Source organism: Suncus etruscus, chromosome 2, assembly GCF_024139225.1.
Source record: "Suncus etruscus isolate mSunEtr1 chromosome 2, mSunEtr1.pri.cur, whole genome shotgun sequence".
NCBI lineage: Eukaryota > Metazoa > Chordata > Mammalia > Eulipotyphla > Soricidae > Suncus > Suncus etruscus.
The window spans coordinates 31,570,576-31,590,391 of NC_064849.1; the positions used below are offsets into that span (position 1 = coordinate 31,570,576).

Sequence of the window (19,816 nt, forward strand, 5' to 3'; positions counted from 1 at the left end):
CACTGGGAGATAAGAGTGAACAAGTGTCCCAGAAGAAGAAAAGGAGAGCTAAAAAATGAAGATGAAGATATAAACAGGTATGTTAATACTACAAGTAGGTACTAGTTATTAGTATATTTGCCTAAAAATAGATTACTAGTTACTAGTACCTATTTACATTTCATTATATTCTTTATCTAGTACTAATATTTTGTGTCTAATTATATAGATAATAGGAACTCAGTTAAGAGAAAAAGATAAAACTAGAGAAAAGGCACTGAAGAGATAGGACACAATTAGGATATGATACACTAGATAGGATAAGATTCCCAGCACCATGTGGCTTCACAAACTTTGCATGATAGAAACCTGGAGGCCCCTCAGGCACTTCTGAGTATGCCCCTGGCTCTGGAGGCTCCTGAACACCACTCTAGAGATGGAAAAAAAAAAATTAGGAGGAGGGGCCCAGAGAGATAGCACAGTGGCGTTTGCCTTGCAAGCAGCTGATCCAGGACCAAAGGTGATTGGTTCGAATCCCGGTGGTCCCCCGTGCCTGCCAGGAGCAATTTCTGAGCATAGAGCCAGGAGTAACCCCTGAGCAATGCCGGGTATGGCCCAAAGACCAAAAACCAAAAAAAAAAAAAAAAAATTAGGAGGAATATTTGAGTTCTCTCTCTCCCCTTTTTCTCTCACTCTCCATCTCCCTCTCTCCCTCCTGCTCCTTCTCTCTTTCTCCCTCCACCCTTTTCTCCCTTTCTCTACCTCCCTCTTCTCAGATAAGAAAAATAAAAAGAAATATTTGAGTACATTTGTATATGTGCATGCATGTATATATAGAATCAGAAGGAAAAATATCTATATGCATTAGAATAGAATGTAAGGACTAGAAAGAGATAATCTAGGGGTAGGGCACTTGCTTTGCATGCAGCTGGACTAGGTTCAGTCCCCAACATTACATTTGATCCTCTCCAGCAGCACCTCCAGAAATGATTCCTAAGCACAAAGCCAGGGATAAACCCTGAATACCTCCAGGTATGGCCTAAAAGCAACAAAATAAAATAGAATAAATAAAATTTGTTTTGTTTTTTGTTTTGTTTTTGGGGTCACACCCGGCAGTGCTCAGGGGTTACTCCTGGCTCTATGCACAGAAATTGCTCCTGGCAGGCACAGGGGACCATATGGGACACCGGGATTCGAACCGATGACCTTCTGCATGAAAGGTAAACACCTTACCTCCATGCTATCTCTCCTGCCCAGAATAAATAAAATTTAAGAAAAATATTTAATTTCTAAAAGTAATCCCAGAAAGTAGGTCACAGCACTATTAGATACAAAAATATTAGATTGAATAATATTTTCAAAGAATTCAAAGAAATGGGATTTAGTATCTAAACACCACTTGACTAAATGATTCAAATGCTAGGATGATATTCTCAGTCGCAGAAGATAGACTGCAGAGAAATGTGCAACTATTGGAAATATTTTAGCTGATAAGCTATAGATGATTTAAAACATGAGATTCTGCAAGAGGTATAAAACAAGAATGATCAAATACCTTGATAAATATCCTTTGTATCAAGGATATCCATCCTTAATAAAAACTAAAAACAAGCTAAGACTAAAGAGAAATAAATTGCATCTAGAACAAAACAGAATTAAAAGTCTCAGATCAATGTGATAGAGATGGATAGAGGAGAAAACAGAAAATGTAAATGTTTATCCTGGGAGGCATAGGAATAGTACCACAAATAGAGCACTTGTCTAGCATGCAACTAACCTGATTTGATCTCTGGTGCCCTATAGAGTCCGCCAAGTCTCTCCAGGAGAGCTCCAGGAGTAAGACCTGAATGTGGGCTTATTGGGTGTGGCCCCAAAACAATAAATAAATAAATAAATAAATAAATAAATAAATAATAACCCTGGGTAAAAATTAGGGAGCTAAGACATATCATTAAAAAAACACAAGTAAACTTAGAGGGAAGCATTGGGAAAGACCTTTAAACTTTTAAGTCATTTAAAAAATTAGGTTGGTAAAATTAATTCTGGGACCAGGATGAAAGCTCAAAGGCCAGGACCTCATGCTTTGCAAGCTGGAGCCCAAAATTTTATGCTTGAGTGCCTTTAGGGAACAATTCCACTAGCATCATACTAGACGTGAATCAAAGAAAACAATAACATTAGCTGTGTGTTACATGCAAAGTTTACAAAGGGAAATAGGTTGAACTCACATATTAAATGGCAAGGGTGAAGAGTTGGGATATTTTTATTCTCTAGTTCTGATGTGTGCTATTTACATGTTTAAATTCTGATGTGTGTTAGTTGCAAATAGCAAATAGGACACAGCAAAGGTAAAAAGCAAGAGAATGTGGTAGAGAAATTTGTTAAATAGCAGCCAAGAGAAAGGTGAGTTACTTTATTAAACTCTCCAAAAATATTTTCTTTAAGAATAGTATGTTGGGCCCGGAGAGATAGCACAGTGGCGTTTGCCTTGCAAGCAGCCGATCCAGGACCAAAGGTGGTTGGTTTGAATCCCGGTGTCCCATATGGTCCCCCGTGCCTGCCAGGAGCTATTTCTGAGCAGACAGCCAGGAGTAACCCCTGAGCAATGCTGGGTGCTTCCTGGTGCTTATACCTTGGGCAGCCTCCCCAACTTGAGTGGAGACAGACTCTGACCTATTCTAATCCATATAGCTGGCAAAGGTATAAGAAGTTGGAATATGTGTAACACCAGGCTCCTCTCTCGTAGATTTTTTTGGAGGTTGGGGAAACACCCTGCCTTTGGCTCTGAGCTCAAGGATCACATCTGGTAGGACTTGGGGGACAGTATGTGCTGTTGAGGATTAAACTCAGGTCAGCTGTGTGAAAGGCAAGTGCCTTACCCACTGTGTTATCTCTCTGACCACCCCCTCTCCTGAAGGATTTGATAAAGCAAGTAGCCTCAGGACAGGGATGGAGGATACCTATAGCAGACAACCACATAGACATGGAGACTGATCATTCCTCCTGCAAAGTCCTGAATTCTACCAACAACCACAGGGATTCAGCGCAACCACAGGGATCATACCTCAGACGAGCTCTCTGACTAGCCCACAGCCCTGTCCCCCTCAACAGCAGGCATAGAATCACATAAAATAGAAGACCTAGCTAAGCCCTGCCTGGGGTCTCTCAAAGAGACTGTGAGAGGATAAATGTGTCTTCTTCCCAGCAACTCTGTTTTTAAAAACCCTACAACCAGCAATATAAAACTAAGACAAGGGGGAAGAGGGATAGACAAGGATCTCAAAAGTAACATAAAACTTTTCTTTCTTTTTTTTTAAAAAGTTTAATATTTGTAATCATTTATTGAAACCATTATGATTTACAAAGTTCTTCATAGTTGGGTGTCAGACATACAATGTTTCAGAGCCAATTCTACTACCTCCCTCTACTCATGTTCCCAGACCACAGACTGTATCTCATGCCACCACCCCTGCCCCCAGCCTACCAGCATAACAGGCCCATTTTAAGTTTAGATTATTAAAGTTTGGGTCTCATGATTTCATTATTGTTGTTTTGGCTTGGAAAATCATGCCACATTTAGTTTTTTTGGGGGAGTTGTTTGTTTGGTTGTTTCTTTGGTGGTTTTTTGGGGGTTTTTTTTGGGGGGGGGGTTGGGCCACTACTGGCAGCACTCGGGAGTTACTCCTGGCTCTGCACTCAGAAATCGCTCCTGGCAGATTCAGGGGACCAAATGGGATGCCAGGGATCAAACACAGGTCCGTCTGGGTCTGCCAAGTGCAAGGCAATCGCCCTGCTTCTGTGCTATCACTCTAGCCCCAGTTCTGTCCTTTTTAAACACCACCAATGCACCTAAGACCTCTTGGCCCCTGGCCCCCATTACTTCATTTTTGTTTTTTTCCTCTTCCACTCAATTTTTTTCCCTTCTCCTCACTATGCTCTGGGGCCAAGAGTGTTCGAGACAACTCCCATTTAAACCATTGCATTTCTTCATGCAGTTATTCTAAATGCCACATATAAGTGATATTATTATGTATTTGTCCTTCTTCTTCTGGTTTACTTTTCTTTTTAATTTTTTTTGGGCAATGCCCAATGCTTACAAGCTCCTCCCAGCTTAGTGCTCCAAGATGTTTTGGGGACCATGCAGGATCAAATGGTGCTTTGGAAATGATACAAGATCTGGGCCTGCTGCATGCAAAGCATGTGCTCAAATCTGTTGAGCAGGTTATATTCATTCATGAACACAGAGCCAGGATAGCCCCTGAGCACCATATGGCATAATCCAAATTCTTCCCCAAAAGAAAGAAATAAAAACATGCCCAGACTCAAATCTATCTGTGAAGGTTTGTAGCAGAGTCATTAATAATAACTAACTAAGAACAGGAAATAGCCAAACTCCCAGAACTGGTGACTGGAGAAACAAACAGCACTGTACCAAGTGCTAGGTTACATTCTTAGCTTCAAGGGGCACCGGCAGAGACCCTGAGGCATCTCCATGTGGAAGGCAGAGTTCAAGGCCCACATGCCATAGGGGTTCCTGTGAATGGTTCTCTGAGCAAGACAGGAATAGGGACATGAAGAGCTGGTCAACATTGCAGGGCCAGAGATGCAAGGGACAGAAACCAAGGACAAGAGGGAACATTTTGGAGCTAGGACAATTACATGTGTTAATGTTGGTGGCAGTTAGACAATGTTAATATGTCAAACACATAAAAATACATATATTTGAGGGCTGGAGAGGTAGCTCAGAAGGTTGGAGGACTTGATCCCCAGCACTACATATGGTCCCCTGAGCACAGTCAGGAGTGATTATCCCCAAGCCACAGAGCCATAGAAACAAACACCTCCCCACTAGCCTTGCTGGGTATGACCCCCAAATCAAAAATAAAGAAATATACACTCCAATGTGTGAGGTGTCTTTCTCAGTGAAACTCACTTAAATATATATGCATAAAATTTTTTATATGTCAAGTACATCTTATGACAATTCCTGGAACCTGATCCCACCCTGTCCTGAACTCTAGCCAGAAAAAGACAAAAAAATGTGTGTGACTCATGGCTTTACGTTGCTTTGTGTATTGCTAAGAAATGTTATAATGTACTACAATCTGGGGACTTGTGGACAACGTAATTGTACATGCGTTCTGCCTTATTTTTCTTAATTTTTTTGACTGTAAGTTCAATATTTAGGCGTCAACAAGGGGATTTCTTCTGAGAACTCTGTTTATGGGTGATTGTTCTTTCACTGTAACTTTACTTTGTCCTCTTTGCATCATTGTTTCTCAATGAAATTGGTGGTGGGAATCCTGCACTGGTGAAGGGGGGTGTTCTTTACATGACTGTAATCATACAACTACAATTATATTTGTAATCACGGTGTTTAAATAAGATAATTTAAAAAAAAAGTGTGTGAATTGTGGTGGTTCAAATTACTGTAGCAGGCTGGAGAGATAGTACAAAGATTGGAGTGTCTGCCTTGCATGTACCTGATCTAAATTATCGCACCACATATTCATTAAGCATTGCCAGGTACCCACACTGGAAGCCCCTGAGCACCACCACCAGGTGTGGCCCTGGAGGTTCCCAAGAACTGCAGGTACCCAGGTTTATCTGTAAGGCCTGAGCAACAGAGCACCCTTGGGCCTCTGCATTAAACCCACAGTCTGGTTGACAGAATTGCAGGAAGAGGCCCACCCTAGACCTCCTGAGCATCACTTAGGAGGCCTCTCCAGAATGATCCTAAAATAAAATCAATTATTGTCGAGAATAAAGCCTCCATGAAGGGAGTAGGAGAGTTTGGGCAGAGTCAAAGGGAATGAAGAAGAAAGGGAAAGTATGAACTTTGATTTCTTGGAGCACTTCTCTGGACATTTCACTTTGGAGATAGGGAATGTTTATAGCCTAATCATCGTTACTTTCATTTCATTCAAGGCTAGGAGTTACTGAGGCCTTGAGTCCAACCACTTGAAAAACAGGCCCCTCCACACACACCCCCACATCCTCAGCCCTATTTGCTCCAAATTGACTTTGCCTAGGAATGCCCCATAAATGGACCATTAGCAGCCGACAAAGAGATTAAGAAACAATTCTGTTTAAGCAAAGGCACAGTTTAAGAAAAAAAAAAAAATGATCCTGATATAAGAATGTTCTGTTTCTGCTATCTTCAATGAACCAAAGGAGCTAAGGTTTTGAGGTCACAGTCAGCCTGACCATATTTTGTTCTTATCTTCCCATTTTCTCCTCTGTAATGAAATTTAAATAGCTTGCTATCGCTAAGTAAATAATTGGCGCCATAACAGCCTTCTGGAAGCTTTTAATTGTGTCAAACCAGCTCCTCAATTCTAAACATTCCTTACGACCAAATGATATTTAGAGCTCTGGGTGTCCTCTTAGCAGATGGAGATAGGAACACAAAATGGGATAAGAGGGTTGGAACTTCTTATTAATCATGTCTGAGCTCCTTTATCCCCAGCTCACAAAATGCCCCAGGAAACATCCCTGACTTGGTGAGGGTTGTGGGGGGTGGAAGGTGGGAGAGGATCTAACAAGAGAAGCAGACTCTGGATTTCAGTCCCTCAAAGGCCAGCTCTGTGGTCAAAACCAAGTACTCAGGAGCCCTCTTTGAACTTGGTTTTCCTACCATGAACCTAATACTGCCCTACAGCAAGAGTATCCATTTAGGATCAGGGCTTCAGACTGCTTCTTTCCACTCCCACTCCCACCCTACCTTCTCCACTTCCCTTTCCAGCTACGCTCCCCCCTTCTGTGCCCTTATGATTTTAATATTTCTAGCTGCTAAGGGTCCATTGACCAAATCTCACAGCTTCTGCTCTTACTGTCTGCAGATTGCACCAGAAAGTGTCTTATGTGTGCTCTGTGCCAATCCGCTCCTGCACCAATTTGCTGACTCCTGACTACCGGCTGATCCCCCAGCAGGGGTCACCAAATCCTCTTGTGTGAGGCCCAGTGGGGAGAAGGCAACCAGTGAGGACTGTCCTTTCTGGACAGCCTCCCACAGCCCACCCACAGCCCACTCAGTGACAGCACTTGTCACTCTGTGGTCCATGTTTACTGACTGGTCCCCATGCACACACTGAGTCATTTGTCCCTTTCTCCCTGTACCGGATCTAGTTCCACCCCACCCTGACTACATGTCTGCTATGAAGAGGTGACATTTCTCAGGACATACTCCAAGGTGTCTGTGCTCATCACATTTCCCCTCTTTGACCAGAAATGTGCACAATCTCAAGCTCCTGTCTCAACTAATTTGCAGGGCCTGGGCACAAAGACACTGAGGGAGCCCCAACATTTTTTTGCATTGCATGCAAGAGATGCCAGTCCATTCCTGGCACCACTGGTCCCCAGAGCATCTCTGTAAGTGACCTCTGAATACCAGTAGTGCGTCTTCAAAACCAAAAACAAAACAAAACAAAAAACAACCAAGATAGACCTATTCTTCTTGGCAATTAATTCTCTACCCTGGCACCCTTCATACCAGCCTGACCTGAAGGCAGGAATGGGAAGATTCCTGCTTGCTTGACTCCCCATCACTCAGAGTCCATGGATACAGCCAAAACCCTGGAAAGGCAGAGTTCTAGCCCCCAAGAGGTTAAAGTATAGGGAACCCCAAAACTAACCAATGTAATCAATTTTCAATTTGGATAAATAGTGGGGAGCCCCAACTGGTGGTGCTCAAGACTTACTTTTGGCTCTGTGCTCAGGAATCATTCCTGGCAGGACTCAATAGACTATGTGAGATGCCAGAGATCAAACTGGGTTGGCCATATGCAAATGCCCTACTTACTGTACTATATAGCTCCAGCTCCTGAATGAACTTTTTGAAAGAAACAAAAAGGGCTTCTTATTCTTGACCATCTCCAAATAGGCATCTCACCTATCAGAGTAGGTGAGCTTGGAGATGTTTCTATTGGGTGGTCCTTGAGACTATTCATGGTTTTCTCAGGATGACCCAACCATGTTTGGGTGCAGAACCAGGGTCAATGGTAACAAAGTCAGATAACAAACCCTATACTCTCTTGAGTTCTGGAAGATGTGAAGTTTCAGCTGGAGGGATCAGCCCTGTGCCTGATGGAAGAGGACTGGCTTTCCAAACAGAGAATGGCAACCCTATCGAAAGTAACCCTAGGGGTAAAGGATAAAAAGTGTGTGAAAAGTGGAGCCTGATAAGGGGGAGAGAGACTGGAGATGAGCTTAGGGGAGTCAGGAAGGAGTGTAACGTTATCATTAATTAAGTACATGAGTTCTAAACTATCAGTGAGAATAAGGGTCCAGTTGGTTATTATTGTTGTAATCTAGATTTAAGTATATTCAATATCTTAATTTATGTCTCATGATCAATAATTAAATTATTGGGCCCGGAGAGATAGCACAGCAGTTTTGCCTTGCAAGCAGCCAATCCTGGACCAAAGGTGGTTAGTTCGAATCCCGGTGTCCCATATGGTCCCCCCGGTGTCCCATATGGTCCTCCATGCCTACCAGGAGTGATTTCTAACAGCCAGAAGTAAACCCTGAGCACTGCCGGGTGTGGCCCAAAAACCAAACAAACAAACAAAAATCAAATTATTTCCTCTTACTCATCAAAATAGAATGGGGACTTAATAAATAATGTATTTTCTTTACAACGTTAATGAGGAAAAAAATAAAACACCAGCTCTGCCCACACTGAGGAAAGCAATGATTTTTGAAGACTACTTATATTCTAAAAATTTTTTCATATAAGTCCAAGTTTCCAAGACTCTGTTTGGGACATTAAGGACCTGTTGTTGTCATTCCGGCTGTGGCCATAACAAGAGAACCACCTGGAGGAAATTAAATCCAACCATCTCTCAGAGAACAATAACATGAAAATTCGGGCCAGAGCGGTGGCCAAAAACTTTAATTAATTACTTACTTAAATCAAATATCTTCACAGATTCTGCAGCCAAGAGAAAGGGGAGGAAGGAAAGGCCATTTTATACCATTTTTGAGTTAGAAATGAGGACCCTCCTCCTTATCTTCCCTCAATACCCTTGCCTGAAAACCCCTTCTCAATTCCCTAAATCACAATTTCTTTTTATGTAGGTTATTTCTGCTCCATGCTCATGTCTTTGTCTGGCCTGGAAGTCAGCATATCCCCAGGCAAGTGTGGGTGCACACAGGGAGTGAGATGAAAAGAAAGAACATGCAGGGGAACTGACCATGCTTTAGGGACGAGGATGTTGATGGTTGGTTTCAGCCTGTTGGTAAGAGTTAGAGCAATGTCCTCACAGTGTCTTCCATACTTGGGGCCCTATGGGAATCCATATGGGCCCCATGTTGAATCCAAGTGCTGACTTTGTGGTTATTGTTCTTGCAGAAGGTCCTCAGTGCTCAGGAGCTACTCCTGTTACTGTGTTCAGGAGTGATCCCCTGGTGATACCTGGGGACTATATGTAGTGCCAGGGATATAACCAGGCTGCTTATGAGGCAAGTGCCTTACCTTTTGTACTATTTCACCACCCCCTTCAAGTGGTGCCTTTGAATCCCCTGCTTGCAAGTTAAGTACACCTTAACTCTTCATTGTAAATTCCAATTTAGAGTCTCTGAGATCCAGAACTGTAGGGGAAAGAGGTGAGACTGAATGAGGAGAAGGAAGACACAATCCCATCCCAAATTTTCTGGATGAACATGACCTACCCCAGCTCCTAAGTCTCTCCTTTTTCCCTTTGGAAACTCCTGCCAAATTATGTCTTTGTGATACTATTTGCTTTTCAAACTTGTGCTGAAATCATAAACACTTGGCAGCATAGTCAGGAATGTTGAGAAAACAAAGAGAAGCAAGACTTTACAATTGGTCTTAAGAACTATTTATTGGGCCCGGAGAGATAGCACAGCGGTGTTCGCCTTGCAATCAGCCGATCCAGGACCTAAGGTGGTTGGTTCGAATCCCGGTGTCCCATATGGTCCCCCGTGCCTGCCAGGAGCTATTTCTGAGTAGACAGCCAGGAGTAACCACTGAGCAAGGCCGGGTGTGGCCCAAAAACCAAAAAAAAAAAAAAAAAAAAAAAAAAGAACTATTTATTGATTTAAGGCTTATTAAAAAGTTCTTAACTGAAGGGAGGGTATGGATTAAGGTTATCTTGGTGGGAAGGGGTCAAGTGATAGTACAGCACTAACAGAGAGGGACAAGATACTTGGGATTTAGAGAATGTTGGCCATCCATTTATGAAGATTGGGCGCATAAAGTCTGGCAAGGGTTGTCTCTAAGTTCTGTTGTCACATAGCTCTCAGGATAAAAGAAAAGTCTGAAAGAGGTTGGAATAGGCCACAGTCAGCATCTATCACCATTGTATGTCATCTCATAGCATACAAGACTATGTCATGCATTTTACATAATACCAATAGTGTTGGGGTTTTCAATCTGACAAAGACAAAGATATAAAATTCTAAGATGAACATTGAACTCAAATAAAGTGTAAGACATTTGTTAGCACTACTTTTACCCTGCTGTCCACTAAGGATGGGTGCCATAAGTACAGGGGCAAGACACCTTCAAAACTCAGTGAAGGTTCCCCATTTCTCTCATATCTAATCTGGGGAGCCAAAACCAAACTTCTTTGTTGACTTTGAAGCATGAAAGTAAGATCAGGGGCCAGAGAGATAGCATGGAGGTAAGGCATTTGCCTTTCATGCAGAAGGTCATCGGTTCGAATCCCGGCGTCCCATATGGTCCCCCGAGCCTGCCAGGAGCAATTTCTGAGCATGGAGCCAGGAGTAACCCCTGAGCATTGCCGGGTATGACCTAAAAACCACACACACAAAAAAAATACCAGTGTTCATGACCAATGGAGAAAGGTCTGTTTCTTCTGAGTATTATAGGTAGGCAGATAAGGGGAAGAGGGGAGTGTTAATATGGATAAGGGAAAAATGCTGTCTGAACCCCAAACTAGTCCATAGGCATGAAGGTGCCTGAAATAGAGAACCCATCTCAGGAGCCTGTGAAAACCTTTGTGATACAAAATTCTAGGCCTAGACCATGAGACCCCTTGAGAGAAGAGGCTGAAAGGCAGGGAGAAAGGCCATGCTAAAGATATCAAAGAAAACTAACAACAGTTCCAAGATCTCACCCTTGACATCACACTAGTAATGGACTTTGAGGATGAGGGGATCATTGGGAAAACTATATAAAAACTAGCACAAGGTCTATGCTACATTTACAGAGACAGAAGGATGTATTCCTTAATCTGTATGCCCTCACCAAATTTCCCCATTCTGGAGATTTGCAAGAATGGGGTTCACCTCTCTTTGGTATGAGCGCCTGACGCTCTCCATGCTGCATTCTTTCTGGAGCATATAACTGTCTATCCCCTTGTATTTTATCTTCTTGAAATTCTTTGCTATGAGGGTAATAATGGACAAAAGAAGAAAATCCTAGGCAGAGATAGAACTGATTTTGTTTTTAATGCAAACTCTTTCCACAACTCCCTAAAATATCCAGTGATAAGGATCAATTCCTGCACTTTGAGGATCAAGTGGAACTAAAGCACAGTTTTATGGCTGCTATGCAGAGCCAGTGAGATACTTGGTTGCATAGGTGCTCATAGCAAACTATCAATACTAACTCTCTCAGGCACTCTCCAGGTGACTAAGATGGGTTAAAAAAGAAAGCAGTAAACTACCATTTCTTCCCAATTCATATAAGCTATCTGTTAAGACAACCAAGCACAGCAACTGAGAAGCCTTGCATATGTTATCTGGAGCTAGAGCATTTCTGCCTGCCAGGTACCAGGCAGACATCATTCATCAAAGTGTCCACTCATACCAAGCCCAAATGCTATCCAGAATCCCTCTCAATATCAGAATCCAAGAAGATACCACCAATAGAAAAAATTGTCACCAGAAATGAAATCTCAGAGCCACCTCAATCTTCAGCTTCACTGCAATGCACCCTAAGGAAAGCCTGTATTCCCAAAAGAGGAAACCTCTGTTTCCCTTTACCAGGAGTTCCATTTGAGCTGTCCCCAATAGTCTAACACACTCCTCACCAAGATTCTGTCTTAGCTTCCTGAAATTTCCCAAAATTCTGTCTTAGAGTTTAGGCTCACCAGAACTAAGACAAAGGGCAATACTTAGGCAAAAAACCTAAACCAGTCAAGATTTCTCTATAAGATCCCTGCATTCTTTGAAACATTATTGTCACTTGACAAGTAACACAGGATCCAGTTTTCCTATTAAAACCCACCCCATGAACCAGACTTAACCCTATACTAAGTTCCTTCCTAGTTGAAGGGCTTTCCTTCCCTTTCCTCTTTACTTTCCAATAAACCTTTCAATTTCTTACTCTGGGTCTGAAAATCTTTATTACTCAGTATTTTTATTCTAGTAAATACTGAAGAACCTGGGAATCACAGGCCAATACAGACACCAGCCATCACTGTCCCTGCATCATCCCTATGAAGAAAATAAGAGGGACAGGTAGCAATTAGGTTTGGGATTCTAAAAAATGTCTTACAGTAACTTGAGGCAAATCACTAAGATGGCCACATTTTAAACAAAATAAATTTGTTATGAACAACCTTCCAAGAATATCAAGAGTAGAGTCTGAAATCAAGAATACTCTTAAACTTTACTTGACTTAGATTGGGAATTTAAAATAGATGTAAATATGTGGAGATGCCAGCTTTCAGAGCACTTAATTTGGTGACTGTTAAAGTCACTTTACAAAAAGGTTTGCCAAAGAGCTCTATAAATGCCAAGTTCCCCTTCTTCAAATATGTTAAAGACAAGTTTAGTTCACTGAAAGAAAAGGAAGAGGGTTTGATAAACATAAATTCCATCTGGGAGGCACCTCAACCATTTGCAATGAATCCCAAATGACCTTGAAACAGCCAAGAGAACATGTGATTCTATTTACACAAGCCTTATCTAGACACACTTCAGAAACAGCTAGAGTCACCACAACCATCACACACTGGGCCAATTCAGGGCTAGGTTTCTCAATAGCTGTCAAGTGAAAATGAAAACCACAGGCCAGTAGAGAATGACCTCATGGAGAAGCAGGAAAGGAAGCAGTCAGTTATCACTGCTTATACCCTTTCCCAATATGTCCCAAAAACACTGCCCTGAAGTAATCCTGAGCAATTTGGAGCACTCCATCCTCCCTCAGTGGGCACTGATGCCAGCTAAGCCATGCCCTGTGGGGGTTGACAAATTCTTTACCTTCCCTTTAAGGCATGGAAAGTGAAGTAGACAGATTTCCTCCTAACAGATTCACAAATACCCTAACATTCTCTGCAATCCAAGTATCCTTGCATCTCTTCTGTAATTTGATATTCAGTAAACTTTTATTTGCAAAGAAAAGATTCACTGCCCCCCACAAAAAAAAAAGTGTTTTTTCTTGATTAAGATGTTATCTATTCTAACCAGAGGTCAGATATCAATATATCCCATTGACTTCTGTTCAAAATCTAATGGACAGAATACTGGGGAGATACATTTTCTACACCACAGGATGATAAGCAAGACAGAATGTTTTAACATTTTATATGCAAATGGCTTTAAAATGACTTTAAGCTTAGAGCAAAGTTGCAAGACTAAGATAGTAAAGAAAGGCCAGAGCAACAGTCTAGCAGATAGGACATTTGCTTTCCACAACCTGGGTTCAATCCCGGACATCTTAGATGGGAGTGGGCTGAGGACTAAGCCAGGAGTAATCTAGGACGAACCGTGATTCAATTCCCTGGGGTCCCATATGGTCCCCCAAGCCAGGAGCAATTTCTGAGCGCATAGCCAGGAGTAACCCCTGAGCGTCAGCGGGTATAACTCAAAAAGCAAAAATAAACAAATAAATAAATAAAATAAGACAGCTTGATTATCCTTTACCTGGTCTTACTCTTACTCTTGCTAACAGCTTACTTTGGCCCTACCCAACTAGGCTGCTCAGGTCCTACATTCCTAGAATTACTCAGGCCACCCCAGGGTTCTCCAGGTCACACCTTGCAATGCTTGGCAGATCATGTATTGGGGTGCAGAGATTGAACCAAAGTCAGCTCTATGCTCCTTAATTTCTACATTATCTTCTCCAGTGCCTCCATCTATTATTTTTTGAAATTAAACCAATATTGTTTTTATAGCTTTTCCCCATCCCTCCCCTAGAATCCAATTTCGAGTAAGAAATTCTATTTATCTATTTCATCTCTTTGTCCTTTCATTTATTTTTAGGCCACACCCAGTGGTCTTCAAGGGACCGATCACATGGTACTGAGATTCAATCAAACCTGAGGTTCCTGCCAGGAATCTCCCAGGAACGATCGAGCAGCCCAGTACCCAGGAAAATGGCAGGCAGTTTTTCGCTTATTTGAGTCTGGAATCCCAAACCCTCAAGAATGGCCTAGTGCATGGGGAAACCAGCCTGGTGGGACTGCCTATCCCGGGGCTTACCCTGGACAGTCACCTCCTGGGGCCTACCTGGACAGGCCCCACCTGGAGCCTATCCTGGCACAACAGCACCTGCTTATCCAGGATCAACTGCATCAGGTGCCTATCCTGGGCAACTAGGTGGGCCTGGGGCCTACTCTCCTTCTGGACAGCCCAGTGCTCCTGGACAGCCTAGCACTCCCAGCACATACCCTGCTGGTGGTCTCTTTGGTACTCCAGCTGGACCACTGAATGTGCCCTATGACCTGCCTCTACCTGCAGGAGTCATGCCCCGCATGCTGATAACCATATGGGTACAGTCAAGCCCAATGCGAACAGAATTGCTTTAGATTTCAATCCACGCTCCAATGAGAACGAGAGAGGCATCATCTGCCATACAAAGACAGATAATATCTGAGGCAAGGAAGAGCGACAGATGGCTTTCCCATTTGAAAGTGGTAAACCATTCAAAATCCAAGTACTGGTTGAAAATGACCACTTCAAGGTGGCTGTCATTGATGCTCACTTGCTTCAGTACAACCATCGGATGGGAAATCTCAAGGATATCAGCAAACTGGTCATTTCTGATGACATAGACCTCACCAGTGCTTCACATGTTATGATATAAGTCTCAGGGGGTTGATACTTAAAAAGAGAATGAACGTTACACAGTTAATATTCATTGGGAGTGAAATATTGTGTGCACACTCATTGCAATTTTTCTTATAAATCAGCCATTTAATAAATATTCTTATTCTAAAAAAAAAAAAAAAAAAACAACCTGAGGTTCCTAAATGCAAAGAACACATTCAGTCCTCTGAGCCGTCCATCCCCCAATCCTCCTTATTCTTTAATAAGAAAATTTCCAGAATCTTTTATGGTCATTTCAGTAGCAATTTTTAAGTGTTTAACTTTTGAGATATCATACCCAGAAGTGCTCAGGGATTGCTCCTGGTTCTGTGCTCAGGAATTACTCTTGGAATGCTCAGAGGACCATATTAGACCATTGGCAAGACAAACCTCCTGTCCATTGTACTATCACTCTGAGCCTAAGTAACATTTAATAATTATGTTTCTCACTAGGAATTTACATAGTATTGCTTTAGATTCAGTTTGATCATTCTTTTAGTTTGGTTTTTGTTTTTTTGTTTCTTTTTTGTTTTGTTTTGGAGGGAAGGGGATTGTTTTAGTTTTTGTAGTTTGGTGTGTTTGGTATTTTTTTGTTTTGTTTGTTTTTTGGCTTGTTTGGTTGTTGGTTTTGGACAACACCTTGTGGTTCTCAAGGGACTGTACAGTGCTGGTAATCAAATTCAGGTCTCCTGCTTGTAAAGCAGGTGTAGTAACACTTTGAACTATCTGCCCGGCTCCGGGTGTACATTCTTGGCCAGAATACTACACACTTCTGTGGTTATGTGTGATATGTTCTCCTCGGGATATCATATCTAGAGGCACACAATGTCCATCTGTTCTCATTGCTCATTAAAATTGCTCAATTAGTCAAGATGTCAACTTTCTCCACTACATAATTGCTATCTCCCCACACCCAGTCTAAAAAATAAAAAATCAGTCTATGTGAGACATTTTAAAACCAATCAAATCCTTGCCCTCATCAAAATTCTCCCCTAAGTTTAGCATTCTCTGTTGATTATTTCATCTTTGGGGAGTCACATTTTCTAGTTTTGGGAGTGCTAGTTATTCCTAGCTTGGTGCTCAGGGATAATGGCCCAGGGGTGCTCAAAGGACCGTGCAGTGCAAGGAACTGAACCCAGAAATATCACATGAAAAGCATACTTTTTTTTTGGTTTGTTTTTTTTTTGTTTGTTTGTTTTTTTGTTTTTTTTTTTTTGGTTTTTGGGCCACACCTGACAATGCTCAGGGGTTACTCCTGCTGTCTGCTCAGAAATAGCTCCTGGCAGGCATGGGGGACCATATGGGACACCGGGATTTGAACCAACCACCTTTGGTCCTAGATCGGCTGCTTGCAAGGCAAACACCGCTGTGCTATCTCTCCGGGCCCCAAAAAAGCATACTTTTCAACCCTTTTAAGTCATCTTTCCCCCCTGCTCCACATGATGATTCTTACTTAGTCTAGTGTTGACCATAATGGTTACAAGATGTGAATTTTCCAATTCCAGAACCTCTCCCAATTTACCAGCTGGCATTCAGACTTTCATTATAATATTTATTTACTTATTATTAATAGATATATTTGTTATCTTATGAACTCATGAATTCCTATTTTAATCACTTGAGTCATTATTGTGCTTAATTATTTCATTATTCAAATTGCCCCAGATTTAACCAGTAGGAGTCCTTTCAAGTTGGTTCCTGTGTACTTGTGGCATGTTTTCTTTTTTGAGCACTTTCTGAATTTCTAGCATAACAGAATATTCCAGAATAATTTATTTGCTATTCTGTCCCAGCCCCAGATTCTGTTGTTTCTCCCAATAGCCCTAGTTCCTTTTAGTGGAAAATGGTATTAGAGGCCAAGATCTGCACACTAGGTGTTCTCCTCATAACTAAGTTATTATTGCTCATTTATGTTTACTATGCAAATATATAGGTGCATGCATATATTAACAAATATAATGTAAATTTCAGCCCATTTACCAAGGTTCTTTTATCTTTCTCTATACTAACTTTGTCCCTTAAAAGCCTTGACACCCAATGACAATATGTGCACCCATTGCCTCACATCACTAAGACATACTAAATTATTTCAAAATTATTTTTTCCTCCCACTACAAAAAAACACCCAAGATTTTTATACAATGTCCTCCTCACCTCGTGTTGCTGCCAAACTGAGAATATATAGTCAAATATTATGCTCATAAGTAACATGGATTAAACATTTCTTTCTTCAGTGTAACCATGCAACATACTTGAACTACATTGGGGTTATTGGTTTAGGGATGTTTCCCTTCCCATTCTTAAGACTTTTGCTTTTTAATAATAAACCGTTAGCATGCTCCTGAAGATCAAACTACGGTAAGTATCTCTCCTGCCCTATTCTCCCCACCTCTTCATATTAAAAATATCTTTTTTATTTTCCATTTTATGTTACATACTTTATATTATATAATAAAATATATAAATATTATCTTATAAAATAAACCTCTGTTCATTTTTTTTTAGTTTTTGGGCAGTGCTCAGGAGTTACTCCTGGCTCTATGCTCAGAAGTCACTCCTGGCAGGTTTGGGGGACCATATAGGATGCTGGAATTCGAACCACCGACCTTCTGCCTTACCTCCATGCTATCTCTCCAGCCCCCAACATTTGTTCATCTTATAATATCCATCTATATGTTTTCTATTGTTTACACAAAAGGTAACATTACATATGTTCTGTTGTACTACGTTTTCACTTAATATCGTCTAGAACTCACTTCTCTTAGGTTAATGGACCTCTTCTTCACTCTTGTTTATAGTTACAGGCCATTCCATTTTATGTTTCACAGTTTATTCAATCAATCTCTTATGTTTGTACATTGAAAAGTTTCAATCTTTTTATAATTGCCAATAGTGCTAACTTATGCTTTTTGTCTTTTGTATTATTCTTATAATATGTAATAGAGTATTAAAAATGAAAAATTTTTGTTTCTTTTCAGATCATATCTGGTGCTGTTTAGCACTTACTGCTTTTTCTGCACTCAAGGACCACTCCTGGAAAGGTCCAGGGAGGGGAGTGGGAATCTGGGTGGACTATCTAGGGTGCCAGGAATTGAAAACAACTCAACCATGTATAAGTTAAATACCCTTGTATTATCTCTCCAGGAACTACAAATGGAAATATTTGTACTTAGGACTTGAATGTAGATTAACAGTAGAGCACTTGCCTTGCCTCATATGTGAGGCCTGAGTTCAATTTGATTCACACACATAAAGAGATAAAGGTAGAGATAGAGAAATGCATATACAAAATTTGTATGTTTGTATAGAAATAGAACTTCAGAATAAATTCCCAGAAGTTGACCTGTCGGGTCAAAGGCAAAGGCTAAAGGCTTGAAGAGTTTTATTAGATATTACCAAATTTCCTTCCATTTTTCACCATTTTTCATTTCGACCAATACTACATAAGGAAATATATTCCTCTGTAGCCTGACCAAAGAATATATTGTCTAGCTTTGGAGTGCTAAGAAATCTGAAGGAGCAAGGTAGGCATTTAAAGAAAGGAATACAGTTCTGCACATTAAAGATTCATAATAGGCCAAACAAAGCAACACATTGAAAGATCATGGAGAGAAAGGGGGTAGACGGATGACCTAATGTGCTTTGCATCTTAAATATATAATCTAGGGATTAAGAAGCACAATGAGATGAAAGAAGGAAGAAACTGAACTAATAACAACCCAAATTATTTCTTAATCTCTGAAATTAAAAGGATTGTTAACTTAACATCATACACCAGCAAGGAGAGTCAGTTTTACTGAGTGATGAATGAGTTCTAGGGTTGCAGATTTAAACGGGCAAAATGCCAAAATGCATTTTCTTCCTGTTAAAATGCCAAGTGCATTTGTTCCTTCCTGTTGAATGCCACCTCCGTGCCCTGTATATACTTATTCAGCAATGTTTGTCTCAGCACATTACAATTATTTATTTTCTACTTTGTCTTCTCTCCCAGATGGTAAACTTATGGAAGATGAAATTACATCTTGTTCCTGTCTATATCTTTAGAAAAAGGATAATTGCAGATGAATTTGGTTACCTGCAACTAAATCTGGACGGAAGAAAAGTAAGCAAACATGGAATGGAAGATGGAAGGCTCCAGAACAGCTTAAAAAATTTAAAAAATATAAAAAGGAGCACTCAATAGCATAACATTAGAATTCAAGTAAGATTTTTTTCCCAGGGAAGCACTTTCCCCATAGCCCAAGTAGTATGGCATTGTTCAAAGATACTTACTACACATGTATTTAAATACAAATTCCCACCAGAAAATGATGGTGTCCCACCCCAGGATGAGGGTTAGTGCCCAGCGAACAGGAAAAAGAATAAGAAACTTCAAGAATGTTATAGAGATTAATCTCCTGGTGCTTATGTAAATCTCCGAGCTTTGATTACAGGTGTCAGGGTAGAGCCATCCCTCAGTGAGAAATGAAGCCTGTGGGATTCAATGACGCATGAAATTTAAGCCCAGAATCATTTACTAGCAGGCATTAATGAGTTATAAGGTGTCATTATAATTCATGTCATAAATAACCAAATGAGAGCTTGCCAACACTTTCGCATATTAATTCTTAGGACCCTCCTGGTCCCAGGAAACAAGATATGTGATCATCTTTTTACAGAAGGGGAAAACAGACCTGACTTTATTCCCAAGTTCACGGGTCCTTGATTTCTGAACTTCATGGCTACACACCCAAAAAAAAAAAAAAAAGTTGCTTAGTTAAAATTTAACAAGTGATTAGAATTGACTGGAGAAACAGGAACCCAATTCTAATTAAGG

The 19,816-nt window shown here is 41.0% G+C and overlaps 1 protein-coding gene across 1 annotated transcript; it reads left to right on the forward strand.

Annotated features, from left to right (window-relative positions):
• The first annotated feature begins 9,191 nt into the window (after positions 1-9,191).
• On the forward strand, positions 9,192-14,998 carry LOC126001657 (galectin-3-like). Its single transcript, XM_049768927.1, is given in 4 exon segments — positions 9,192-9,218; positions 14,248-14,416; positions 14,419-14,679; positions 14,682-14,998. Coding segments are annotated over 4 exon segments (774 nt in total).
• Positions 14,999-19,816: the final 4,818 nt, after the last annotated feature.